This window comes from Equus asinus, chromosome 13 (assembly GCF_041296235.1).
Source record: "Equus asinus isolate D_3611 breed Donkey chromosome 13, EquAss-T2T_v2, whole genome shotgun sequence".
In the NCBI taxonomy this organism is placed as follows: domain Eukaryota; kingdom Metazoa; phylum Chordata; class Mammalia; order Perissodactyla; family Equidae; genus Equus; species Equus asinus.
In genome coordinates, this window is record NC_091802.1 from 11683351 (window position 1) to 11709423 (window position 26073).

The following is a 26073-nucleotide window of genomic DNA, read 5'->3' on the forward strand; positions in this document are numbered from 1 at the left end:
GTTTAGGGGCTAGAGTTGGGAGGGTTTCAGTTTTCTCACCTGGAGAGAGAGTTTGAATCACCACCCAAGCACCTGCTGGGATGACTCAGGAAACAAAAATGGCCTACCTCTCAGACTGCCTGACTTTCTTGCCCCAGGGGCTGGTTGGGGGTTTGAGGAGCAATAGGTACAAGAAAAGGGTGGGGGGGTGGCGAGTGGGGGAGTGGGGTGATTCCAAGTTCCTCCTAGCACAGCTCTGACCCTGAGAGCTTTTGATCACCCTCTGCTTGATCCCATTGTGCAAAGGAATTGACTTTAAATTACCAAAGCTTAAGAAGGGAGGGGAAGATGTTCTCAGCTACTAGGGCTGGAAGGCCTGACATCTGGGTGTTGGGTGGGGAGGGGGCGTGGTGCCCTGAGGAGGTGTGTTGGGGGCTGGGAAGAACAGGACACCTGGGTTTGCCTAAGGGAGGGGTGATGTTGGTGCCCTTAAGGAGGCGCGGTCTGCTGGGAGGGAATGGGGAGGAGTCAGTCGTTAAAAGCTGTTCCTGGGTTTGGCTCAGCCACCAGACACAGGCCAGGTGAGAGGGCTGTGGCACCTGGGCTGTGCCGCCTGGCAGCTACGGAACTGCAGAGACCCAGAGTGAAGGTTTACTGCTTCCACCAAAGGTCGGCCGGAGGCCAGGAGCGGGTAGGGGAGTGGGACTGGGTCGGGTACCTCCAGGCAACAAGAAAAGGAGAGTACAACCTGTCCAATACCAGGTACCAGACGGGATTTCGCACTCCCCAAAGCCAGCCAAATTGGTTGGGAGCAGGGGCTCCATTAGGACTCTGAACTTCGGGAATATATATACTTTTTAAGGACACGAGTTTCTCTGGAACAATTCCAGACCAAGAAGACACTTCCATTTTAAGGATACCGGGTTTGGGGATCAACGTTTCACTTTGGAGGGGAGCGCGTGTGGGACACCCTCTTAAGGCTTTCTCCAAACCGCCATGGCGCTACCTGGCTCCTCACAGGACCAGGCCTGGAGCTTGGAACCTTCCACTCCCACAGCCCCTAGCTCCTCGTCCTCGGGCTCCCAGGAGCGGGAGAGCGCTGGGAGCCCAGTGGTCTCCGGGGGGCTTCCCTTGGAGAAGGTGAAGCGGCCCATGAACGCGTTCATGGTGTGGAGCTCCGCTCAGCGCCGCCAGATGGCGCAGCAGAACCCAAAGATGCACAACTCTGAGATCTCCAAGCGCCTAGGCGCGCAGTGGAAGCTGCTGGGCGAGGACGAGAAGCGGCCCTTCGTTGAAGAGGCTAAGCGGCTCCGGGCCCGGCACTTGCGCGACTACCCCGACTATAAGTATCGGCCTCGGCGCAAGACTAAGAGCTCAGGCACCGGGCCGCCCCACTTTGGACAGGGAAGCAGCAGCGTAGCTGGCGGCGCACCAGTCTGGGGGTCCGGGTACACGACCACCCAGGGGAGCAGAGGCTTTGGGTACCAGCCCCCCAACTACTCGACAGCCTACCTGCCTGGCAGTTACGGGTGAGTGCCTGGGTAGCGGGGTGAGGAAGGAAACGCTTGTGCCCCCTTCCTGGAGCCTGGTGGGGGCAGATACGAGAGGACCTGGCTGGGGGGGGGGGTGCCCTGAGTCCAGCCAAGCAGAGGCCATTCGGGGTGGGGGTAGTTGGGGGCTGTTGCTGAGGTTTGCGCGGCACCACCCCAGTACCCAGTGAGGGTGGGGGTGGGAGTTCTAGCGGCCCAGGGTTTCCCTAAAGGACGTTTCCATCGCAGTGTGGCAGTGGTGGCCCTGCAGGGGCAGACCACAGGCCCCTGGATGTGACTAAGTTCCTTCTAGTTACCTGAATTTCCCATTTCCCCTGCTTCTGGCCCTCTTGTGACCCGGCTTCCTCTCCCAGCCCCCGGGGCAAGGAGAGGCCAAGCCCAACTCTGCCCCTTCCTGGCCTGCCGCCCCAAGAGGAAAACAGGCGCTGCACGCAAGCCCGCTCTTGAGCGTGCCCCAACATGGCTGCGCTGCTCTCTAAGCCATCCTGAGGTCTGGTTCCGGACCTGCGGTACCCAGGGGGGCCTGGATAGCAGGGATGGGTAGGTGGGTAACAAGCTCTACCTCTGACCAGAACTGGTCAGACCCACCCCCACATGCGAGTTAGGAACTCTGCTTGACACCTCCAACCCAGGGAAGCGCTAACCCCTGTGTTTTCTCTTTGCAGCTCTTCCCACTGTAAACCAGAGGCCCCCTCGCCATGCTCCCTCCCTCCGAATAACCCCAGGATCCAAGGGGAGCTGCTCCCCCCCTATAGCCCCTACCTACCCCCAGGCTCTCCCACTCCGTTCAACCCTCCCCTTTCAGGGGCCCCCATGCCCCTAACCCACCTCTAACCCTCATGGGCATGGACCTGCCAGGAAGGGTTCCAGCCTGCTTTTTCACCCAGAAACACCTCCCCCCCCATTCCCAGGCTGTAAACTCTTCTTTAGAACTGTGATGGACCACAGTTCAGAGAAGGCCTGCAGTCCCCCCACCACGAAAGCCAGGGGAAGCAACACTACACTTATATTTTTTCGTAGGACAAACACAGTTTTGTACGATTGGACCATGTCTCTGTGTCTTTATTGCCCCATTTCTGTTCCCCTCACTGCAGCAGGAACCAGCGCGCTCTCCACTCCCTTCCGCCTGGACCTGCCAGAGCAGGAACCTCCACCCCACCCCGGGGCCCTGCCTGAGTCATTCTCCGTCCCCCTTCCCCCACCCAGCACTGGGGTCCAGGAGTCAGTCCCAGCCAGGCTGAGGGAGGGAGAAGCCACAAGCCCCTTAGTCTCTTCCACTGTCCAGGGTCTGTCCTGTAGGGCCAGAAGGGAAGTGAGAAGACAAGAGAACAGGGCAAGACTTGCCCAGAATAGGTAAGTAGCTGAAAATTGCTGCTAAAGGAAAAATCTCAGCCAAATGATTAGGTGAATTAATAGTACATGCACAGGACAGCACAAAATAAATCAAAATATTACCCTGAAAATCTCTACCCCCATCCTTCCTAAGGAACAAACCCTGATCCAAGAGGTTGCAACTGGCAGAAGAATGGCGGGTGATTAAAAGTCACACCAGCACACTGGTTCAGATGGGAGGACCCTGAGGTTGGATGGATGAATAGAAACATGGAATGGACTCTCGTAGCCAGCTCAGCCCTACTCCTTTTTCGTGTGGGGAGCCTTTGCATTCCAGTAGAAGAGGAGCTGGGCAACAATGAGGCCGTTGAAGAGGGCAGCGACAACAAAGGTTCCAGCCATGAGAGGATCTCCAGTTTCCTGGATGTGAGAGACAGAGCTAGGGTCACTCTTAAAAAAAAAAAAAAAGAAAAGAAAAAAGGTTCCAGAGAAGGGACAGCTTTAAAGCCTCAGCTGGGAAAGATAAGACGAGGTTTTAGTGCCCTCTAGAGGGGAGAAGGTGCACTCACCTGAATGGAGGTGAAGATTCTGGCCAGGGAGCCCCCAAAGAGCAGAACGACTGTGACAGCTGAGAGCTGGCCTGTGTGCCCGTTGCGGTAGTTGGTGACTGCCTGGAGCAGCTAGGGGAGGAGTTGAGACCCTTTGTTCTGTCATCTGAAGTCTTCCCATGTTCCCATCACAGATTTCCCCATTCCTTTCAGTACGACACCCCCACACTTTGAGCTTCTACTCTGCCCCTCACCCAGCCCCCCTCCTAACATCCTTCCCCTTGTTCCCAGTACTCACCTTTCCCACCACCACAGCAGGCACATTGGAGGCCTGGAGCAGGGTGACTACAGCCAGGGGAGTCAGTGGTGAAAGCAGCACCAGCAGGACCAGGGCGTAGCAGGCCAGGAAAGCAACACCTAGGAGTCAGGGAAGCAAGGAGTCCTCCTCAACCTCTCAAGTCCTCTGGCTTCCCCAGGCCTGAGTTCCCAGCAGGGCTCCCAAGAGCCGCAGCCTACTCTTAGGTAAGTCCCCAGCACCTTTCACAGTTTGTCCTCTGTAGTGCAGGATCAGGAAGCAGATGGTGATGGTCTGGAGCATCAGGAACAGGGCTTCACCCCAAGAGCTGCAGAGTCAAGAGTTGGGAGGAAGAAAGGCGGGCCTGGAAAGAGGCAAGGAAAGCCTCCATAGCCCGTCCATCTGGGACACAGTTCCCTGGTTATTCCCTGTCTTCCACAGCCCTACGGGTTCCTCACCTCCTGCATCCCAGCAGCCCCCACCTGACTGACTCAGTCTGGATCCTGGGCATTCTTGGGATGCTCACCTCCTCTCATCTCCACAGATGATGACTAGATTTCCACAAGAGCTTAAGCCTTCCTGCCCTTTTACCTCCCTCACCCCAACCTCCACTAGAGCTGTGAGCATTTACCATTGGAGATAAAGGGCAGGCCCCTCACCTGAAAGGGAAGATGTTGGTGATGCTGTAGACCATGGTCCCAGTCAATGCCACTAGCTCCAGCATTACTGACTGGAGACTCAATCCTTCTGCGCTCTTGGCTCCCAGGATTTTAAACACCTGGGGCAGTTTTACTGGAGAAAGGATGAGAGGGGCAGGGTTGAGGAGCTGACATTCCATGGCAGTGCAACACAACAACTACACAGCAGACTGGGGAGCATGTTAATCCCACTTCTGGTTAAGGGACCCACCCAGTTTATGGCATCTTAGCACTCCACCCCCATGGCAACAGCAGGAAAGGAAGATAAGATACACACCCAGAAGTGATCCAGCCACAAGGCTCAGCCCCAGGACTTTGCTGAGGAGAATCTTGAGGCAGGGGACTGAGAAGAGAAAAAGGGGTAAGCAGAGACGAGAACTCCGGAATCCAGGCCAGGGCTTTCAGGAGCAGCACAGGCCTAAAGGCTTTAAGTGCTCCTGTGGGTGGCCGCTGCTGTTAAGACCTTGAGACCACACAAGGAAGCCTTGGGTTGTCTGGAAGCAGGTGAAAAAGGCCTGATCCTTCCTGCTCCAAATCCTACCACATTCAGACCAGGTGACTTTCCAAAACAGCTCTGACCATTCCTTTCCTCTGAGCCATTCTTAATTCCCTGTAGATTACATCTAAAACAGCTTGGTCGGACTTCCAAGGCTCTCTACTGCATCCCTGTATAAAGCTGAGCAATGCGCAAAAGCCCTTGGATGCTTTATTCCCCTCCACTGAGCAACTAGGCGATCCACTTCACCTGTCTTCTCTTCCCAAGGACAGGTCTCACTCATTCCTGGACCCTCTGTCCCTGGCCCCACTCAGGAACTTAACCCTATCCTAGGGCTTGCTCTTCTGCCCTGGCCATCCATAGCTACGCTAGCCTCGAAGCCCTCCCCACAAGGAGCTTGGCCCGGTGGGATACCATGAACTGACAGGGGCAGACTGGGAAGGCTTCCCAAAGGATCTGATGTCTGAGGTGGGCTTTGCTGTGGAGTTGCCTCGTAGACAGACAGAGGGAGGAAGTTAAGTTATTCCAAAATTAGACTGTGAGCAAATATGTAGGCTGGAAGGAACGTCAACAAGACGGCAGAAGCCTCGGGCTGAAGGCCTGGATTCGTCAGAGGCTTTTAATCAAGTGTTACCTTGTTCCTAAAGGTACGGCGGCCTATTAAAGGTTGGAACGATTTGATCAGATTTTAACTTTGTTTTGTAAAATTTGAGTCTTTTCGTCTTTCACTATCGCTAAAGCTTAAACTTCCCAAAGAAAGTACTTCCACCCGGCAACTCCCCCTCTTGCCCAAATATGGCGTCCTCCCTCTATGGAAACCAAGACACTCTCCTCCCTCTCAGATGTGACTTCCGCACAGCACAGAGTGGCAGCAGTCGCCGTCGTCACTTAATCCTCGGTCATGCCCCACTGACAGCCCAAGGGCACTCGAGCAGAACCTTGCACGGATGCCGAGTACAACTTACCGTGAAGCAAGTCCCACTGGACAAAAATTTGGTCGTAGCATTTCTCAGGTAAAAGAAGCGGCACCAACAGCCGCTTAAGCGCCCCGTCTGCCTCGGCCGCCATATTGCAAAGCTTACTTCCGCCAGTCTCTCCAAACGGCCACTGACTGACGATGCGCATGCGCGCTCTGGGTACGCTTTCTCTTTCTTCCCGCGATTCCGCGGGACAGCGCCCTGTGTTCCGCCTTTTCTTGCGCCACCCCACCTTCAGTAGCTTAAGATGGGTCTCGTCCAGAGACCACATTTTGGGCGCGCCCTCCCTGCTGTTCGAATTTTACAGCGTGCCAAGGCTGTACGCCTGCGCAGTTCGGTTTTTCGCGCCTTTATTTACGCTTCCACTTCGGAAGCAAGATTTATCCTCCTGCCTTTCTCAGCTGCTTCGGCTCGGCGCCATCTTGTCTTCTCCCAGCTGACTTTACGTTGTTCGAAGTTGAGAGAGAAGGAGCGTGAGTCTCCAAAATGGCGTTGGGTGGGGGCGCTGTAGCTCTGTATCTTCTGTTCTCCTAGCGTCTTCGGAGGGAAGGGCGCCAGCGGGAGCGGTACAGTCAGCACGGGGCAGCTCTCCATGGGCACCGGCTCGCGCAGGACCCATGCTTCCCCCTCCTCTGGTTCGCCCAGGCCTTGGCGGCTGGGTGTGCCGGCGGCTGCCCGGCCGGGACAGTGAAGCAGAAGAGGAGGAGGAGGGGAGGGCGAGCCCAGTTCCAGGAGAGAACTCCAGCCCCCTGCGGGCCCCAGCGCCTAAGCCACCACCGCAGGCCCAGGCCTGGCAGCCTCCGTGAAGCACAGGGCCCCGGCGTTTCCTCCCACCCCGCTGCCCCCAGGGCGCCACCTCTAGGCCAAGTCCCGTTCCTCCGCCTGCCATGACCATGTGCTGAGCAAGGACTTAAGCAAGGCCGAGTGGGCGCAGCACCTCGGCTTGGGAAAGGGCAGCTTGGACTACCAGGCGGGAGCGATGCTCTTAGCCACCTGCTGCTGGGACACGAACTCTCGGCCATCCCAGTGGAGGGGGGCCTGGCCGTCACGCTGTGTTGGCCAGGCGTCTGCTGCGAGTACCACATTGTTGAGCAGCTCCTCAGTGACTCTCACCACCGTCTGCAAGGTCATACAGGATGTCCGTGACGCGGTAGTTGGGCTGCTGGGGCCCTGCTACTTGCGGGCTGCCCTCAGTGGGGTGGGTCTTCAGGTCCTGGTGGCTGCTTTCTGTCACCTTACAGGGTTCCTACAACTGGAAAGGCCCCATTCTGGCCCCCAGCCATTGCACCAAGGCCTACTGTAAAGGGGGGACTGGCACTCAGTGGTAGTGCAGGCTGTGGCTGGCTGGGAGGCCCTTTCTAGAATCTGAACATTGGCTGCCACCCACCACCACTAGCTACACCACCACTGGGGACTTAAGGGTTGGCTGTACGGTGGCCCAGGCTGGAGCCATGTTTTCCTAGGAGCACCGAGGGTAACTGTACGTGAAGGTCAGAGTACCTACTGCTCCCATGGTTGATGAAACCCTTTGCAAATGAGACAGGAGCATCCCAGATGCAGTGAGGGTTTAATCAGGCTGTTCAGCTAGCCCTGGACACGGTGGGCAGGGAATTCTTGTGGTAAAGAGCCACAGGCGCAGCCTTTGGAGACAAAATGACACAGACGTGACTTTTCCCCACTCACTCATTGCTAGTGCTGCTTCCATCACCTGTCTATGAGGGTCGGGAAGAAGACTGTTGGGCTCCACCAGATTGGAGGGGAGGGGAATCTGGAGCAGCCAGGGGCCCCAGAGAAGAGGAGAAAGGGAGGGGGGGCAGATTCAACACCAGTTGTGCCAGGCTTTGGGAGATGAACCCATGAAGGCATTTGGTCACACATGGGCATTTTCATCCCTCCTCACCAGCTGTTTCGGGCTCCCTGAGACACAACCATGAAAAGCACAGGAAGACATGTGACAAAAAACTCACGGCTTTTAATTCTGGCAGGAAGGACAAGGGAAATCAGGGACAAAGATTTGAGTAGGTTTTACCATTCTCCTACTGGGGATGGGGGAGGGGGCAACCTGCTGCATTTAATAAACATCTCTCCCCTCATCCCTGCTGATTGCATTCTCTCTACTTTTGTTCTTCAGGACAGAGAGGGAAGGAAGATAATTTGGTCTCTGAGTCGGCTGAGTAGTGAGAAATGAGGGCACCCCCTGGTGCCCTGGGAGTTGGGATAAACGCTCAGAGTGGCTGGTAGGTGGGTGGGCGTCTCCGGATGACACAGAAGGTAATGAGGACCAGGGCGAAGAGGCCGAGGAGGATCAGGCCGATGATGAGAGGCAGCAAGATGGACTGGTCACTGGGACAAGAGAAACCTGGCAGAAAGATAGGGCAAGTAGGCATCACAGTGGTGGTGGCTGGGATAAAGGTGGGAGGAGGGAGGAAGGAATGTGGGGGACATTGGGAAGTAGGAGATTGGTGAGGATCTTGCCTAGGATGACTCAGCAATAAATAAAAGGGGAGAGTATAGGCAGTCTTGTAGAGGGGGAGAGGACAGTGCCCTATAGTCATAACAGCCTGAGAGAGGGAGGAAATTTTGGGGTATAAGAAGGGAGATTCTAGACCTGGGGCGAGGGGCTTTCAGTGCAGTGGGAGAGTTCTAGGAAGCAATAGGTCTTACTTGGCCCAAAGGCTCCTGTGGGGGTCAGCTGAGCAGCTTGTAGCTTCAGGGAGAGCAGGTCAAGGTGGAAAGCTGGTGAAAGAGCGATGCTTGCGTTTCTGCAACTGAATCTCTGGCCTAGGGGGGCTTGGAGATCTCGAAGGGATGAATTCTGAACCAAGAATGTCCACTCTAAAAGAGAGAGAAAGGGTCAGCTCCATATCCATGTCCCATCCCCCTAGCTTAGATCCCTTTGGACGCCCGGACATCTAGTGCAAGTGATGAGAAACGGAAGGTTACTCACGCGCTGCCTGCGGGAAGGACACGTTGTACTCCACAGCGATATAGTTCAGGTAGACAGTGCTCTGCAGTGGCTCCTGGGGAGGTGACCAGGAAGGCTCAGGGCAGCAGGGGAGAGTGGCATCCATGTACACAGAGTAAGGAGTGCAGCAAGGGATTGGTTGGGATAGGGCGCTTGGAGGCCAAGAATGAGGGATGAGGGTGAAGTACCTGCTTGAATCCAAAGCTGAGCTGTCCGTAGGGGAATGAGAGAAGTAAGTGGGGATGGGCACAGCCCCCCTGGGCCTTGGTTTTGTTGGGGTTCAGTACAGAGATGCCCCAGGCCTGCAGAGGTTAAAGATGAGACGGTCACAAGACTACCCAGCCATGCCACCCAAGGTTCCCTGTTCCCTTCATGTCCACCCTTCTTCTTTTTTCCCTTCTAAACCACAGCAGAAGGCCTCACCCCCTTCCCCTCATGACCTCCAGTCTTGGCTTTACCTTTCCTCCACCCAGGGTTGGGTACAGAACTCGAATCTGAATCTGGGCTTGGAGCCGGACGCAGGGCTGGGAACCATTAGTCCAAATGTAATCTCCTATAGCCTCCTTGGAGCCTGGACTAGGACTTGGAGAGGGCGGAGGTGGTCTTGGGTGGGGGGAACTGCTGGCTGATCCTGGGCTGGTGGCAGTACTGTTGCTTGTCGTTGGATGAACTGTGGTGTTTCCATGACTGGTGGTGGTAGGATTGTGAGTGGCTGTTGTGGGGTGGTGGCTGGTGGTGCCTGTGGTGGTGGTTCTGTGGCTCTGGGTAGTTTGGTGGCTCGTTGTTCCAGGGCTTGCTGTGCTTTCTGTAGCTGTAGGGGTCACCGTGAAGGATGGCAGCAGAGTGGCTGATTTTTTATGAGGACAGTCATTCCCTGTCTCCTGGGCTTTCAGCGGAGGAAAGACTGGTTAGCAACCTAGGGTTAGGCTCCTTCCCAGGGGCTCCCTCCCCTCCAGTCCCCTTTCTCCTTACCTGCTAGTAGCCCCAGCAAGGCCCCTGAGAAAAGCACAGCCAGCCTCATGACAGACCAGCCTCACCCAAAGTTCAGCTAGGCTCGTCTCAGTACCAGCTGCTCGCTCAGTCAACCCTACTCTCCCCCTTTGGGAAAGAAGGAAATGAAAGTCTTCGACTTGAGATAATCCCACCCCCAACCTGACTCACGCACCTCACCCCCAGCCACCAATCTCTTAGTCATTAAATTTTTAAGTTAGATGATTGGCCCTGGCTTCTCAAAATGGGAGCCGTCAGGGTCAAGAATGTCACGTGGGCAGAATGAGATGGGGTCTTAAGGCAGTTGACCCTTGGGGACCCATTTGTCTACCTTAGCAAAATACGCTTACAGTTGTGGCAAGAGATTACAAAACAAATTGAGAAACAGGAGGCCCTCCCTTAGTGGTCTCCAGAGAAAAGTAAGTTCCATAGAATGTAAAATTAGAACACTTCTTTCCACTCCCTTTTCCCCTCCCCATATATCACTTCCTCTTCGCTGAGACACGTGAAGCACTTATGATGGTTCTTGCCCAATCCCTTGCAGAAGGGTCACGTTATCCAGTCAACATGACCATCTTCTGGTCAACTCTTAGGTGGTAACAAAAAAAGCAACCCAACACAAAAGTAAGTATTAGCTGAAAAGGGGAGCAGAGATGTACCCAATAGCAGGTGGGAGGGAAGGGGAGGTAAGAAATGAAAAGCCCAAAACAGGCAGTTTGCAAGTCATTTTATTCAGAATTTTGTGTTTGTTTCCTGAATCAATAAATACTATACAAAACAATGTAAAAATGGCTACCATTTTCTCTCCCCTGCTCCCCCCACCTGGGACAATCCCCTGGGCCACCTAACTCAGGGGTTCTCCCTCCAGATTTGGTCCAGCAAATGAGGTTGAGTGACATTATAGCCCCTTGAATTGTTTTCAGAGGAATTCAGCTGGGGTGGGGAGAGCCTCTGGGGTTTGGAGGTTGACTAGGTTAGGGAAATGGATTAGTGTTTTTGGGAGAAGAGACGACGCCTGGGGCAAGAGCCTACCCCAAAGAAAAGGGTGTCTAAAATGTTCACGGTTCCTTCTTTTGCCTCAAAAAGTGACATTTATTCAAAGAAAAAAAAAAAAGAAAAAAAATGACAAGATGTCCATCCCTTGGCTCCCTTCCCTCCCCCCTTCTGCTCCTCCTCAGCCCCCCAAGGATTGAACCCTGGCTGGGGCTAGGTAACAGGACAGCCCCTCTCAAATGAGGTCAGCAACATTGAGGGGCATCTCCTCAATGGAGGTGTTGTAGAAGGTCTCGATGTCTCGAAGAGTCCTCTTGTCTTCTTCTGTTACCATGTTAATAGCCACACCCTTACGGCCAAAACGTCCACCACGACCAATTCTGGAAAGCAAGGAAAGTGAGGATAAAGAGAATGGGGAAGTCAGAAGCTTTAGCCTAGGGAGGCCTGGGCATGAGGTGGGTGAGTATTCCAGATCAACACTTACCTATGGATATAGTTTTCCCTGTTGGTGGGAAGGTCATAGTTGATGACTAAAGAAACCTGCTGCACATCAATGCCTCTGGCCTACATCAAAAAAGACGACAACTTCAGCATGTGAACGAGAAGAGAACACAATATATCCAGAAGAGACATGTATATATGTAGGCAGCCAAAGGAAGGCAAAGGAAATAAACATCCCCTCTCCCCCGAAAACCTGAGGCATGCCAGATTTTATTCCAAGTTGCTACTTTCCTGAAAAAGGGCATTAGTAGGCCCCTTGGAAGAGGGAATCACCTTGGATTCTCCTTTCTTCCTTCCCAATCTCCTCCAAATTCCCCTCTACTCACCAGCAGGTCAGTGGTAATTAATACTCTGCTAGAGCCAGAGCGGAACTCCCTCATGATTACATCTCGTTCCTTTTGGTCCATATCTCCATGCTAGAACAGGAGATAGAAGGGTGTGAAGAGGTAGGCACTTCGGTTCTGAGAGAACTGGCTCTAAGTGGGACACTGATACACACTGCTGATAACAAGGTAGGGCAAACTCACCATGGCAGAGACAGTGAAGTCTCGGGCATGCATCTTCTCAGTGAGCCAATCAACCTTCCTTCGGGTGTTGATGAAGATGACTGCCTGGGTGATGGTCAGGGTTTCATACAAGTCACACAATGTGTCCAGCTTCCATTCCTGGGGATGGGGAGTGGGGGTGGGGGGAGAAAAAAAAATCAGTCAGGGGCTATACCCAACAACTTAATACCAGGCCCGCCTCCTGCACTAGGCCCCACCTCTCGTTCCACATTGATGTAGAATTGGCGGATACCCTCCAGGGTCAACTCTTCCTTCTTAACAAGAATCCGAATGGGGTCCCTCATGAACTTCTTGGTCACCTCAAGCACATCAGAAGGCATTGTTGCCGACAGCAGAACCACCTAACAGAAAAAAAGAGCAGCCTTAGAGCAGGGGATAGTCCACAATGCCTGTCCCCTTCCCTAGTACCACCTAATAAAACAGAAGCCAATGCATAAAAAGGCTTGATGTGAGACTCCAGAATTCTTTTTTTTGTTTTTTAAGATTTTATTTTTCCTTTTTCTCCCCAAAGCTCCCCTATACATAGTTCTGTATTTTTAGTTGTGGGTCCCTCTAGTTGTGGCATGTGGGCACTGCCTCACCATGGCCCGATGAGTGGTGCCACGTCAGGGCCCAAGGATCTGAACCAGCAAAACCCTGGGCTGATGAAGTGGAGCGTGCGAACTGAACCGCTCAGCCACGGGGCCGGCCCCGAGACTCCAGAATTCTTTTTTGGTTCCTCTGGCACCTGATATTGCTGTTCCCTTACCTCAATCACACCACAATCTATAAAGAGATCATCAACTATACAAGCAAGACTATACATGTCTGCTTTCCCCACCTGGGTGTTGCTGTTGAGCTTTTGGAATATGTCATAGATCTGGTCCTTGAATCCACGGCTTAGCATTTCATCAGCTTCATCCAGTACAAACATCTTTATGTATTTGGGAGCTACAGGAGAGAAAAAATACCAACAGGTAGCAACTAGGGAAATGTAAAAGACACTTAACTTTCCCTATAAAGAAAAAGGGAGGGACAGGTGGTCTGCTCTCAGAATACAAAGACTGATCCTTTGCCCAGGAGCCCCCTGCCAGGCCAGACAACAGCCCTGGGAAGTAGAACACTACCTGGGCTGAGAAGACAGGGAAGCCAGGCTCAGATGACACGCATGGGGTTCATCACAGAGCAACTCTTTCAGAGAGGAAAACTAGCATCATTGGGAATGAGAGTGTGGCCAAGTTCAAAGACTGGGAAAGCACAGAGAAGAGGGAAATGGCCCAGAAGATGAGAAAATTGATACTTACACAGGTATCTCCGGTTAAGCATATCAAACACACGGCCTGGGGTACCCACGATGATATGGGGAGCTTCCATCTGCAGTTTCTGCACCTCAGCACGCACGTTGGTACCCCCAATGCAGGCGTGGCAGGAAGCACCCATGTAGTCTCCTAATGCCATAACTACTTTTTGTATCTGAACCCAGAAAAACACAAGTACTCACATATTAGCTACAACTGTGCCAGGCCCCATTTTGAATGTTTCTTATCTATTTATCCTTTCTAACAACTGAGACATTCACCATTCATAAATACGCTTTTAACGCAAGAAACAAAGGCAGGTTAAATAATCCATTTGAGATAACATGGCCAGTAAAAGTGGCAAAGACTCACGATTTGAATTCTGTTTGTCTCCTGAGTATACAGATACACAGTAACAGCCCTCTAAAACAACTTTAATATAATATAGCTTCTTTCCATAGTACACCTCCTAATTTCTGAAAGCCAACTGTAGCTCATTTGTTCACTCTTAAAAGCATGTTTTAGACAGCAGAGCCCTAAGACAGACTTCTACTAAGACGACTTGCTTAAATTATCTTTGTCCAAAAGTTTAGCACAGGATGTTTAAAAAAATACATTCCTCGAGTCTCAATAATCTACTTATGAGACCATTATTTCTGATCCTTTCCCCTCCAAGACCCAGGAACAGTCCAGCATGAGGATCTTCTGTGCCCTAGGCATGAAACAGCTCTGGCCACCAACCCAGGCATCAAGCTAGGATGAACACAGGACTGTACAACTATTTTGCCCCTGACTGATATAAGAGCAACACCACCAATCAGGTGTCTCTTTGCCCACTGCCAGGGAGTTTGTTCATAAAAGAGCCACCAAACTTGCCCAGCCAGCCAGGCTCCACCCAGCAGCCTTCCCATTTGACTCAGGAAATGGGTGGAGGAAGTGATGCTAATTGTGTTTGGGTAGAAAAAAGCTTATAATTAACCTAAGAAGTCTTGAGAGACCTGAAAGTCAGCTACCAATTTCCTTTCTTTACTTCAGATCCTCGTTTCCCCCACCCCACCTACCCCATACTTCAGTTCTTCCAAGATGGTTGGGAAGCATAACTCTAGTTTTTTATTGTGCTAACCATTTCTAAATTGGTTCTTCAGCCGAGGAAAAAGAAGCTACACTCTCACCTGCTGAGCCAACTCTCTAGTGGGAGCCAGAACCAAGGCCTGGGTGGCCTTGAGATCCAATTCAATCTGTTGCAGAATTGATATGGCAAAAGTGGCCGTTTTCCCAGTCCCAGATTGGGCTTGAGCGATCACATCGTAACCTAAACAGAGAAATTAGGACAGAAATTTGATATGGCAAAGAGCATACACTTTGTGATCATGAAACATCAAGGCCCTGGTCAAGAAGCAACCAATAGAGCTATGTGCTAAACATAAAGAGCTTCACAGACACCTTAAAACAAAGTACCCAAGTGGGAACAGATCTGGAAGCCAGGTCCAGTTATTAACTCTTTTAGTACAGCATAAAACTAAGCTAGAAATAGCTATAAAAAGGAAGTATGAGATGCCTGAAACACTACCTTATTGAAATTCAACCAGCAATCCATGTGTCCAGGGCATGAACCAGGCATGGGCACAGACCAAAAGCCAAGCTGGGATGAACAAGGAGCTGCTTTGTCCCTGGCTGATATGAGACAGGCACCACCAACCAGGTGCCACTCTACCCAGGTCAGGGACAGTCCAGAACTTGTTCTGGAGCAGAGGGATCTTACCCTTGATACAAGGAAGAATGGCTCGCTGCTGGATGGCAGAGGGCTTCTCAAAACCATAGGCGTAGATGCCACGGAGGAGGGACTCCGAGAGGTTCATGTCATCAAAGCTGTCAACAATCTCATTCCAGTTACTCTGAAGGATGCAAACAAATTCACGTAGTAGAAGAAGTGAGGGTATGCTCTAGTGCTGGAGCAAAGAGGACGCCTGCCTGCAGCACCAAAGCTTCAGAGCCCACCTTTCCTCCCTCCAGGGAAGCCAGCTGGTTCTACATGGTCTGAGAAAGCACTCTAAGGAGCCAGTCCACTTGTAAACTGTGAGGCTGGAAGTTGTAGAAGGGATGACTGGACTCAATTTGAATGCCATGTTTCATAGATCTTCTCAGCGATATGTTTTTAACAAATCACTGTAGTTAAGACTTCCTGTGGAGGAGAACTTAACCACTTGGGAGTTAGGCTATGTATTAAAGATGAATCCTGGGTGCCGGTTTTAATCAAATCTTAACTCACTGAACCACCACTCCACAAACCAGGAAACACTGCTAGTGACACTGCCTTTCCCAAAGATGAAGGGCACTGGTGATAAGAGTCCAATCTCACCTCGATGACGCCTTCGGGCTCCATCCCGTCGGGGCCATTGTCTCTGGATCTGTTGGTTTAAAATATGAGTACGCCGACTAAGGCACGTTAGAAATCCTGACAGCCAGGTCCTGTCTACTAGCAACCGGCCTTTCCTGATGCCATCAGCCTTTTCACTCCCTGACCCCCCCGTCAATTCCCAGTAAACACAGTAGTTACCTTACAATTGAGTCAGTCCTTTGCCCCATCCTAGGAGCGGCTCAGGCCAGGCCGCCCTGGACATGATGGGGTAACCCTCCTAGACGACCCGGAGGCCAGAAGGAGGGGCTCTCTGCTTACGGGGCCCGGAGGTGGTGCCCGCCGCCGGACCCACGTGTCCCGGGCCTGGCTGCCCCAAGCCCAAGCGCGTGCACCTCCCATCGCGGCCCCAGCGCGCCGGAAGTCCCGCCCTTCACCTCCCAGATCCGAGGGTAGGACATCCCCTTCCCCCCCACGTCATTTCTCCCGCGCCCTCCCCCACTCCCTCCAGCCCATTCCCCCCCTCGCGGTGCCCGGATGTGGGAGGCCGCGGGCGGTGGCGGCCTCGCGCACAATGAGCCCCAGCCGAGCTAGCAAAGGGGGGAGATTGCACAACACTTAGAAGCGAAGCGGACTGGGGGAGGGGAACACCTCGGGCCGCCATGTGCTCGCTCCCTCGACCACCCAGCGGCATCTCCCCCCCGGCTTGGAACAATCCACATCCCGCCCGCCCCCGTCGCGAAATGGCGTCGCCCTCCCGTACCTCAGGCCGCTCACCCCCGAAGGAAAGTGGACCTGCCCATCCGCAGTTTGCCAATTGCCCGGCTTGTGCGGCAAAATGGACCCGCCCGCCCGGCGCCGGGTGGGCTCCTGGTGCCTCACGCGGCCGCTCCTCGGGGTTAGGCTCAGTCCTGGCCGTCAAGAAAACCAGCACACTGAACGGCCGGCTTCTTCTCCCCGACCCACACCTCAACGCAACGAGGCGACTGGATTTGAGGACCCAGACACCCCCGCCTGTAGCGAGTGGTACTGTCAGAATCCTCCGGCACCCGAGCGCGCGCGAGCCCTCCCTCCGGCAGTGAGGCAGCCGGACCTGCCGGTTCGGGGCCACGCGCGGTGGCGGCCGGCTCTACCTTTCCCACGCTAGGCTGCGACCGCGTCTTGCCACTCAGCGCCAGGGCTCCGCGCCCGGCAGCGCGTCGGGTCGAGGGTTCCTAGTGATCCTCGTACGCTAGGGCCCGAAAGGCGGGCTGTCCTGGCCCCCTGCCCAAGCCCCGGTGGCAGCGCCGGCCGTGGATCTGCCCCTCACTCCCCCAGTACGGGTCCTCCCGCTTGGCCTCCCCGCATCCCTGGTGGGCCTCAGCTCCCCCCGGGGGGGCCCTCGGAAGGGAGCGGCAAGGGTAAGTAGCCACAATCTCTTGCAAATGCCTTTCTTACCGGGAATCCTGACTCGCAGACATGATCCTTAGAAACTAGGGCGGAGTGCCCGCCTATCGACGACTTATAGAGCGCCCGACCCCGCCCCAGCCATCGCATTGGCCCGGTCGCTTCGGCCCCGCCTGCTCGCGCTCAGCAACTCTGAGTGACGTCAGTTCGTAGACGCTCCGGCACGCAGCCACCATTGGATAACTTGAACACCTATCAAGGTGAAGGCCCGCCCCGCGGCCTCATTGGCTAAAGGGCCCGCCTTTCTCGCCGGTACGGAAGTGACATACAGGAGTCAGGCCTCGAGGCCTGGCAGCCATCTTGGGGCCCTGCACCTCTACACGTGCGGAGGCGATAGGGCCTTAGTCATGTGGCCTAGTAGGCCCTATCGCGTAAGGGGGGCGAGGTTTTAGCCTCCAGGGACTTCCGGGCTCCCGGGACTACCACTTCCCTTTACATCTGCTGGTTTCCACTGGACACACGTTTTATTTTGTTCTCTTCTGCTTCAAAGATAGCTCAGACGCCACCCCGCCGTGCTCCAAGTATACCAAGGACGATGGAATCAGCAGCCATATCCTAGTGGCTGGGGGAGTGCCCCTGACTGGAGGGAGGAGGGATGGATAACCGATTTCTGGGCTTAAGGGCATTTGAGGTTGCTGTTATGAATCCTGGCCGAATTCCTTAAGTATCCCTATTCCCCAGTTTTAGCATCTCTCAATCTCCCGTATTTTTGAGGCTTACCAAAACTCTCCCCTCTTCCAGCCCTGCTCCCCAGGCCGGGGGATTCTTTTGGGTGATGAAGACATAGTGTTGGCACCATCTGAGGCAGGGATGGAAACGTGGCCTCTGAAATCATGAGACCCAAAAAAGGGTCTCTACCAGCACTGGCTAGAGGAAAGCCTGAGAAAGAGCATATCCACTAGTATGAGGCCCCTTAAGGAAGACCACCACTATGTATCTCCAAAGGATCCTTTATTGACCAGAGCAGGACCGTGGCATTTATATATATATATATAAAAAAAAGTTTGAAGATCTGGCAGGCAGTAATCCCTTTGCCCGCCCACCACCCCCAGCACAGATTTTCCTGTCCCCCTCTGCACATGGAAGGAGGATGACTGCCCCACCCAGGCCACAAGGCCTTACTCCCCTGCAGACTGAGGGAAAAAGGGGCTTTTCCATGGCCACCCCCTGAACATCAGAAATCAACAAGTATTCTCTCAAAGAAAAAAAAATTACAGAAATCAATTAAAACATTTAAATATGAAAAACCAAAGGGAACTGGGTGGGAAGAGGCAAGAGAGGAAAGGAATTGGAGTTTCTTGGGAAGGAAGGGTCTCCCATGTCCCCCTGCCCATTCATTAATGGGCTTGAGGTCTGGGATACGAGGCTCACACAGTGAGTTTGCAGTGACACAGCTCCTTGTAGATCTGTCGACGAAGTTTGGGCATGTCCTGCTGGGTGAAGCTGAATGGCTGAGACAGGGCCAGGTGCTTGCAGTACTAGGTGTTAACAAAGCAAGCCATGAGAACCACCTACTGAGCATCCCCGAGTCAAAACCTGTGCTACCCATTTCATGAGATATGTCTCACTGGATCTTTCAGAGAACACCCCCACTTCACAAACAAAGGGAGCCAAGGTCCCATAGCCTGGGGCTCCAAAATAGTCTGACTCTAAAGCCAGTATTCTTATTAGGTACATGAAATACTTGGTTAAGAGGGAGCAAATACTTTGGGTTGGGGGGGGGCGTGGATCAGGCAACTATATCAGGGCCAGAGACCAAGGACCAAAGACCCAGTGCCAGTGTGGGATGGGGAAGCCAGGAGAGGACCAATGAAATCAGAGTTTCTGCTTTTTCACACAAGGTTACTCCCACTCCATAAGTGGCTGTGAACCAAATGAGGAAGGCAGAACAGCCTCCGGCCTCCCTCACAACCCTTTTAACCCAACTGACATCTTACCTGCAACACAAAGGCGCCACAGTCACTGTCATTATTCTGCCTGGCCACATTCTAGAGAATAAAAAGGTAGGCCTTTCACCTGGAGACTCCTAAGGATGTGGCTTCAACTTCTGCCTCCTACCACCTCCCGCCACCCCCTACCCCTCCCTCTGGAAACTCACCATTTTGAAGTAACCTTTCCAGCCGTGGTGGAAATCTAGCCTGTCTTTCTTCACTGCCTCTGCCTGTAGATACTTGGCTATATGCTATGTGGGTGGAGGAAAAGAAGAAGTGATGCTTAACAGAACCCAGGGTGTGGTGGTCACAGGCACTATGACCAGGTTGCTCCTCAGAGACCCAAAATCCACCCTCTTCCTGCCTGGAATGTCTTGCCCCTCCTCCCCACATTCTGCCTGTTTTTCCCCTTCCCTCTCAAACCTTAGGGCAGCGGCGGTTTAGGGTGCGCTGCGAGTCAAAATAGGTGATGGTGCGTCGCCTCACATCAACAGAGATGAGGGACCAGTGCACCTCCAGGTGGATGGGGATTAGCAGTAGCTCCTTATTGAAGATGTCCACCTGAGGAGGCAGTGCCAGAGGTCAGGTAAGATAGCACAGGAGTCCTGCCTAGTGCCATGAGGGTTCTAAAAAGGAATGGAAGAGCAGGCAAGGAGCCAAGTGGGAGAACACAAGACCTGGGCCTTAGATTGTGAGGCAAGGCTTGGCGTCTGGATGTCTAGATTCTCAGGGTAAGGAAGGCAGGCAGGACAGAGGAGGTGGTGTCAGAACAAACACTTGAGAGCCCAGGATGGACCATACAGTTTTCACACATTAAAGGTAGAAGCACTTAGTAGCTAAAACCCAGGCTCAGCATTTCTGAGGCCAGAATGCCAGGGTTCAATCCGGCTCCTCCATTTACTAACTTATAACCATGGGCAAGCTACTTAATGACTTTCTATACCTCAGTTTCCTTATCTGTAAGAGGGTAAAAACAGTACCTACCGTCATCCATTTGCTTTATAAGGATTACACTAGTTAATATCCATAATACACTTAGAACAACGCATGGCACCTGGTAAATGCTCTATCAGTTAATGCTCACAACAAACATATGGGGAAGTTTTCCTGTTCAACCTAATGATGAGGACAATGCAGCTTGGAAAAGTAAAGTAACTTGCCCAAGGTCATAGAAGTTAAAAACGGCAGAGATGGGATTCGAACACAGGTATATGGAAGGCCAAATTCTTTTCACTGTGTGTCACCCCACCTCTACTTGGAGAAGCAGGCCTGCCAGGTCCCTGAGGGTGTAAGCTCTTGAATCTGGGAACGGAAATTAAGAAATGCTGGAGCTGGGGCCAGCCTGGTTGCATAGTGATTAAGTTCATGCACTCTGCTTCGGAGGGCCAGGGTTTGCCAGTTAGGATCTTGGGCGCAGACCTACACACTGCTCAAGCCATGCTGTGGTGGCATCCCATATAGAAGGACTTACAACTATGATATACAACTATGTATATCAAAAGAGGGAAATTGGCAACAGATGTTAGCTTAGGGCCAATCTTCCTCACCAAAAAAAAAGAAAGAAAGAAAGAGAGAAAAAAATGCTGGAGCCAATGGTCCTACCCCACTGTAGAAATTTCCTGGCCTTTGAATTGGAAGGCAGGGAAACTAGAGATGAAAAGAACTCTGTTTTTCCTTACCAGGTCTGCATCTCCTTGCCTCCCCACCCCATTTTTCCCAGTAACTTAGGCCAAAAACCTAGATATCATCCCTGATTCCTACCTTTCCTACACTTCCCACATCCAATCTGTCAGGAAAGTCCTATTGGTTCTACCTGCAAAACTTATCCTAGGTAAAACTACTTCTATTTCTGCCTTTACTACTCTGGTCCACATTTCTCATGTGGACTTCTGTGCTATACTCCCAGTTAGTCTGCCTGCTTCTACTCTTGCCCCCCTTCCAATCTCTCACTGAAACAGGAGTTTAAAACATGAGGCACTTCCCAGCCTGCTTAAAACTCTTCAATGGCTTCTCAGTACATGTAGAATAAGATCTGCCTTCTTTAGCCTATCCTCTATTCCTACAAGACTCCTCTCTAACCAAATTTTCTATCATTTTCCCTTTACTCACTCTGCTCTAACCACAAAAGCCATCCACACGGGCCCTCTGTTACTTAAACATGTTCTTTCTCCCTTTTCATCCCACCAACTTTCTGTTTCCTTCACCTAGAATACTCTTCCCCAAGATCTGCATATGGCTGGCTCCTCATCATTCAAGTCTCAGCTCAGAGGCCTTCCCAGATCACCCAAAGTACTCACTTATGCTACTACATTGCTCTGTTTTAATTTGTTCACAGCACTTATCACTAGCTGAAATTTACCTTGCTTTATTTCTTCTCACCCTATAAAGGCAAGAACTTTTCCCCTTTTTGGGGGAGGAGGGGTGAGGAAGACTGGCCCTGAGCCAACATCTGTCATCAATCTTCCTCTATGTTGTACGTGGGACGCTGCCACAGCATGGTTTGACAAGCAGTGTGTAGGTCTGCACCAGAGATCCGAACCCATGAACCCCAGGCTGCCAAAGCAGAGCATGCAAACTTAACTGCTACGCCACTAGGCCAGCCCTGAAGTTTTCCTTACTTAATACTGTAGCTTTAATGCCTACAACGGTACCTAGCACACAAAAGACATTTAATAAATATTTGAAAGACTGAATAAACAGGGTTGGGAAAAGGGCTCATAGAAAACAGAACTCTAATTCTTTCGGGATAAGGTATTGCACAAGTAGATGTGAATTCATAACTCACGTTTTTGGTCCACCTTTTCACCCCATCATAACCCTTGGTACGGAGTTTATCATAGAAGAAACTGTTGAAGAAATGCACCTGTGCAATGATACAAAAGAGCTGGATGGAATTAAAAGACCTCAGGCCCTCCTGCTAAGTCTGCCCTTCCCAGTCCACTCCATTTTATTATGGCTCTAAGGACTGGTTTCAACAATCTCTACTCCAATTGACTAAGGGTAAAAAACCAAATTGTTTTTAATCTTATCTTACAGCTTCCCATCCCAATTTGTGGAGTTAGCCATAGGGGAAAAACATTAAAGACTGGGGGAAAGGAATAGAACTGATAAGTTCAGGACTAAAATTACAGATTTAAATTTAACAAGATTACCTTCCACCACCTCTCCCCCAAGAACAGAGACCCTCTTTTATGTAAAATGGAGATGAAAGGGACTGAAAAAGCTGCTTGGAACTGTGGAAGTTCTTCTGGGGACTGAAGTAACTGATTAGGCCTACCTTTTCAGGGACTGTGTCCATGACCAGGTCTCCATACATGTTCATTACCTGGGTGGGAGATGGGAGGCAACTTGCCATGGAGGGTGCAGCATGGGTACAGGGCTCCCCCATGCAGAGGGCCCCAGACACCCAGCTCCCTGAATCCCCTCTTGGGCCTGTTTCTCTCCTCCTCTTTACCTGGTCATTGAGCCAGTTCTGTCCATACAAGGTCCCCAAGTCATCCATGGTCAGCACGTGCCGCTTATAGGCCACTCGGAAGCCCCTCACCATGGCATTGCCTGGCATCCGCTGGTATGACTGGATCAGCTGCAGCACCAGGCCCTTCCTGAGTAGGCCAAGGGTGGAGTCACACAAGAGACGAGGGGGCTAGGGCACACAGAAGTACCTTCTACTGCCTAGAATAAGAGTCTATAAACTGACCCCACCCTCCCCCGTTTTTTTGTTCATGGATCCTTCTGAGAACCTGCCAAGGGCCTACTCCCCTGAAAGAGACACCTGAATACTCAGGTATACATAGTCTTTCAGGGCCCCAAGTAAAGACACTCCCAGCCAGCTTACAGGGGTTTGGCACTGTGCCTACAGATTCCTCCTCTTCAGCTCTAGCTTTCTACTTCTCCCCAAGTACATCCCCATGGAAGAAAAGGCAGCAGCATTCTCTCCCCATCCCCCAGGTCCCAGCCCTCTTCTGAAGGGCATCTCTTTCATGCCTTACCTGGAAGGCGTAGAAAACTCCTGCTGGAAAATGTCCTCCAGTTTCTCTACTACCTCATCAGTACTGAGGGGGATGAGGCTGCCATAAGTTTGAAGGAATTCATCCAAGATGCCTGAGTGGAGGAGGGAGACAGGAGTTGGGTGAGGCCTCTAGACTCTGATCTAGGAGTTGGCTGAGAGAAAGAGACTAGGTCCTCTAGGGTTCCTTACTTTGCACGCAGGTCACATGCTCCTCCCGAAGAGGGCTGTGCTGGCCAGCTTTCTCCCCGGGCCGCTCTGCCTCTTCTGCAGTGCCCAAATCTGAGCCCTGAAAAAGCTCCTGGGCCACATGGTCCCCGATGCTGCACACATTGCTGATGAGGATGCTGGCATCAGGGGGTGCCAGACTTCGCTCCCCTTCTGGCCCAGGTGGTCCCCCAAAACCATTGGGCAGAGCACAGGAGAGGAGGCCTGTTTCAGGCAGAGGAAAAAGGATGGGGATGAGATATTGGCCCAAAGGAGAATAGGAAGATTAAACGATGTACACAAATTATAAGACCACAAGAAGAGTGAATTGAAGCAAAATCTACCAATATAAACTCTAAGGAATGGAGACCCTAAAGCATGAGACAGGCATGTCCAAGAAGTTATAAAGGGACAGAGAGGAAGAGTTGCTACTCACAGACAGGAAGAAAGCAAGAAAAGATTAGGATTCAGAGAGATTTAAACTTCAGAGATATTTGACACTACTATCTGCCCGGCACCTAGCATAGCACCCAGCACATAGCAAAGACTCAACAAATACTTAAATAATTAATAAAGACAGAGAAAGGCTGAAATTGTTTGGTTGGGGTTCTTCAAAAGAAAAATATTCTGAGCGTGAATGTCACACACAACTGTACAGGTGATGTACTCTACTATTCAGAGAGCGTCCCTCCCACCACTATGAAAATGGCACCCTCTGCAATGTACATGCAGGGGTCCTTATCCTGAGAGGCCCAAGGAAGAGAGATTTCAAGTGGACAAGACTGTCTGACTTTCCTAAACCATGTCCACCTTTCTCACCCATGCACAGGACACCTAGTTAGGGATTCTGTATTCCAGCATCAACTATGTCCCCAAACTTAGTTCCTGCTCAAAGTGGGGCTTAAGACATTTCACAGCTATTCTGGACACTCTCATTCTGCCATTCTACTTTCCTTAGGCCCAGGTCTCACCACAGCAACAGGATCTTAGACCTCCCTACTCCTTCCTCTGCCCCATTCCAACCTTACCTGAGTCAGAGTCCAGAGGAGACTTTGGAGTCCACCTTAATCCATCTTCCTCCATAGTGGGCCCAGAGGGCACTGGTGGAGACCTTCTCACCCCATCTTCAGCCATGAGAGCACCTAGCAGACCCAGCCGGGGTGGAGGTGGGCCCCGGGGGGAGTCAAAACGACAGCAGGGGGATGGCACCTGTGGTGTCGCACCACCTTCCTGGGGTGAAAGATGGTTCTTGGGCTGTGTGAGGCTCCGCCGCCGGCCCCGGTGGCGCCCCCAAAGCTTCCAGTGGAATGTCAGCGAGGTGCTTTTAGAGTAGAGCAGCATCCGGAAGGCTCTCATAGCTCTGCGGCGGCGCTGTGAGCAGGTTTTTCGATGAGTGGGGCGGGGAGGACGAGGCCGCTGGGAGGCTCCCAGCTGACCCCATCTGGGGGGCAGCCTCCAAGCTGCCACTTCCTCTTCCTCATCTTCATCTTCATCCTCTTCTTCTTCCTCCTCTTCACTAGCTGAGGCATCAAAAGAGGGCCGAGGGACAGAGAGGCGTCTGGCTGGCACTGTGGTCCCTGACCCAGGATCTGGCCCAAACCCTCCACCTGATTTGAGTCGGGGTTTGGGGGGTGCGGGCCAACGAAGACGCTCCCGCCTGGGACTTGAGTAAGCTTGGGCTATGCCGGGTCCAGGAGGCTCAGGCCCCCAAGACCCGGTCCCTTGTATAGTCTCTTTCATCTTCCAGTAACCTGTAAAACAAAGGTTAAGAGTGTCAGAACCCAAACATCCTGTACTCCAGATCCTGCCTCTCTTCCTCAGCATCCTCCTGTGGAATCAGTGGCAAACAAACTAAGGAAAGAGGGAAAAATGCAAAATTCCTAACTTTAGATCTTCCCACTTAACATGGTCCACAAGGAGCCCTTTAGAGTCTGTGCTATCATCTCTGCCCCCCCAGACAGAGGCAAGGCAGAGTGGCTAAGCAGCAGGCCTGGAGGATATTATTTCTCAGATCTCCAAGTCAAACCCGGTATTTTCAGCCTCTCTTTCTCTATTTTAACACCACCAGAGTGTCCTGAAACCCTAATAAGGGAGATAGCTCAGCACGGGAATCATGACATGGTAGAGATACCTGAAGAGAACACCACTTCCACAGGGAAACCGTGGTCTAGAGCGGCAAGACAGTTCTCTATCAGCCTGGAATGAATGGGGGGTGTGGGCATGCTCGGCTTGTCTCAAGAGGGAATGCGGATGGCAGAACTATGGCTCAGACAGTAGGATCTTATGAAAAGGAAAGATTTTAAAGGAAACTGAAAGAACCGAATCGGTGCTTAGGCAGCCGAATCAAGGTGTTGAGACAGAAATGAGCCGCGCGAGCCAGGCTGGCCCACCCCTTCTCCTGCTCTGTCCCCGGGGACCGAATGCGTCCCAGCACCGGTACGGTCCTACAGGCTCGGACGGCTCTGCGCACAAGGGCCTTAAGAAGCCCCTTCGAGGGCCTCCCGGGCCCCGGTTAGGGGGGAATGAGGTCCAGGAACGGAAGAGGCAGCGACAGGGTTGGGGGGAGGGGGGAAGGGGCGTCCTCACCGGGAGCGGGGAAGCCGGGCGGACGGGCCCGAGAGCGGGCGTCTCCGGCCTCAGGCTTCCCGGCTCATCTCTCTGGCGACGGCGGCGGCCCCGCCAGTCCTGCTGTCTTCAGGCGCAGCCGTCTCAATTCAGGATTCCAACGCTTCTGGGCCGCGCGCCGCCGAGCCGCCCCGCCGGGCCGCCTCTCGCTCGGCTTCAGCCTCCACCTCCACCACCTCCCCCTTCTCCTCCTCCTTCCCCTCCCGCGAGCCCCAGGCCCACCGGCGGCGGCGGCGCACGATTAGTACGTCACACCCGGCGAACAGCGCCGGCGCGGCCACCACGCGCCTAGACCCGCCTACCCGCAAACGTAGATGCCGCGGGACTGTCCCGCC

General features: G+C 52.7%; 5 protein-coding genes and 4 non-coding genes across 12 annotated transcripts; 1 reads left to right on the forward strand and 8 right to left on the reverse strand.

Annotated features, from left to right (window-relative positions):
- Positions 1-5: 5 nt before the first annotated feature.
- SOX15 (SRY-box transcription factor 15) lies at positions 6-2960 on the forward strand. Its single transcript, XM_014861553.3, has 2 exons — positions 6-1508; positions 2195-2960. The coding sequence occupies exons 1-2, from the start codon at positions 976-978 to the stop codon at positions 2361-2363; spliced, it is 702 nt and encodes a 233-aa protein (XP_014717039.1). The 5' UTR covers positions 6-975; the 3' UTR covers positions 2364-2960.
- MPDU1 (mannose-P-dolichol utilization defect 1) lies at positions 2576-7828 on the reverse strand. 2 transcript variants are annotated; one of them, XM_014861547.3, is made up of 7 exons: positions 5864-7828; positions 4680-4745; positions 4364-4496; positions 3947-4032; positions 3708-3826; positions 3431-3541; positions 2576-3281 (listed from the first exon to the last, which is right to left on the reverse strand). In XM_014861547.3, exons 1-7 carry the CDS (start codon positions 6144-6146, stop codon positions 3162-3164), a joined length of 918 nt encoding a protein of 305 aa, XP_014717033.1. In that variant the 5' UTR covers positions 6147-7828; the 3' UTR covers positions 2576-3161. The 2 variants fall into 2 exon arrangements, with proteins under 2 accessions (XP_014717033.1, XP_014717034.1); XM_014861548.3 differs by lacking the exon at positions 4680-4745.
- Positions 7828-10109, reverse strand: CD68 (CD68 molecule). Its single transcript, XM_014861546.3, has 6 exons — positions 9813-10109; positions 9299-9726; positions 9029-9142; positions 8823-8895; positions 8540-8710; positions 7828-8234 (listed from the first exon to the last, which is right to left on the reverse strand). The coding sequence occupies exons 1-6, from the start codon at positions 9859-9861 to the stop codon at positions 8101-8103; spliced, it is 969 nt and encodes a 322-aa protein (XP_014717032.1). The 5' UTR covers positions 9862-10109; the 3' UTR covers positions 7828-8100.
- A 431-nt stretch (positions 10110-10540) lies between these two features.
- On the reverse strand, positions 10541-17108 carry EIF4A1 (eukaryotic translation initiation factor 4A1). 2 transcript variants are annotated; one of them, XM_070482409.1, is made up of 12 exons: positions 16961-16997; positions 16287-16434; positions 15527-15575; positions 14930-15062; positions 14340-14479; positions 13174-13342; positions 12711-12820; positions 12088-12231; positions 11852-11989; positions 11651-11740; positions 11308-11387; positions 10541-11203 (listed from the first exon to the last, which is right to left on the reverse strand). In XM_070482409.1, the coding sequence occupies exons 3-12, from the start codon at positions 15548-15550 to the stop codon at positions 11059-11061; spliced, it is 1173 nt and encodes a 390-aa protein (XP_070338510.1). In that variant the 5' UTR covers positions 15551-15575; positions 16287-16434; positions 16961-16997; the 3' UTR covers positions 10541-11058. The 2 variants fall into 2 exon arrangements, with proteins under 2 accessions (XP_070338510.1, XP_014717026.1); XM_014861540.3 differs by lacking the exon at positions 16287-16434 and having other exon boundaries at positions 16961-17108.
- Positions 11461-11604, reverse strand: LOC123276563 (small nucleolar RNA SNORA67). The gene has a single exon (XR_006513067.1). It is a non-coding gene; the product is annotated as a small nucleolar RNA SNORA67 (small nucleolar RNA).
- LOC123276520 (small nucleolar RNA SNORD10) lies at positions 12916-13056 on the reverse strand. The gene has a single exon (XR_006513025.1). It is a non-coding gene; the product is annotated as a small nucleolar RNA SNORD10 (small nucleolar RNA).
- LOC123276509 (small nucleolar RNA SNORA48) lies at positions 13871-14015 on the reverse strand. The gene has a single exon (XR_006513014.2). It is a non-coding gene; the product is annotated as a small nucleolar RNA SNORA48 (small nucleolar RNA).
- LOC123276508 (small nucleolar RNA SNORA48) lies at positions 14761-14895 on the reverse strand. Its single transcript, XR_006513013.1, has one exon. It is a non-coding gene; the product is annotated as a small nucleolar RNA SNORA48 (small nucleolar RNA).
- A 795-nt stretch (positions 17109-17903) lies between the features above and the next one.
- Positions 17904-26038, reverse strand: SENP3 (SUMO specific peptidase 3). Of its 2 annotated transcripts, XM_014861538.3 has the most exons (11): positions 25700-26038; positions 24142-24864; positions 23099-23338; positions 22890-23001; positions 22355-22502; positions 22178-22225; positions 21686-21763; positions 19324-19461; positions 19068-19151; positions 18907-18957; positions 17904-18447 (listed from the first exon to the last, which is right to left on the reverse strand). In XM_014861538.3, exons 2-11 carry the CDS (start codon positions 24851-24853, stop codon positions 18337-18339), a joined length of 1722 nt encoding a protein of 573 aa, XP_014717024.1. In that variant the 5' UTR covers positions 24854-24864; positions 25700-26038; the 3' UTR covers positions 17904-18336. The 2 variants fall into 2 exon arrangements, with proteins under 2 accessions (XP_014717024.1, XP_014717025.1); XM_014861539.3 differs by lacking the exon at positions 18907-18957 and having other exon boundaries at positions 25700-25970.
- Between the last annotated feature and the right edge of the window lie 35 nt (positions 26039-26073).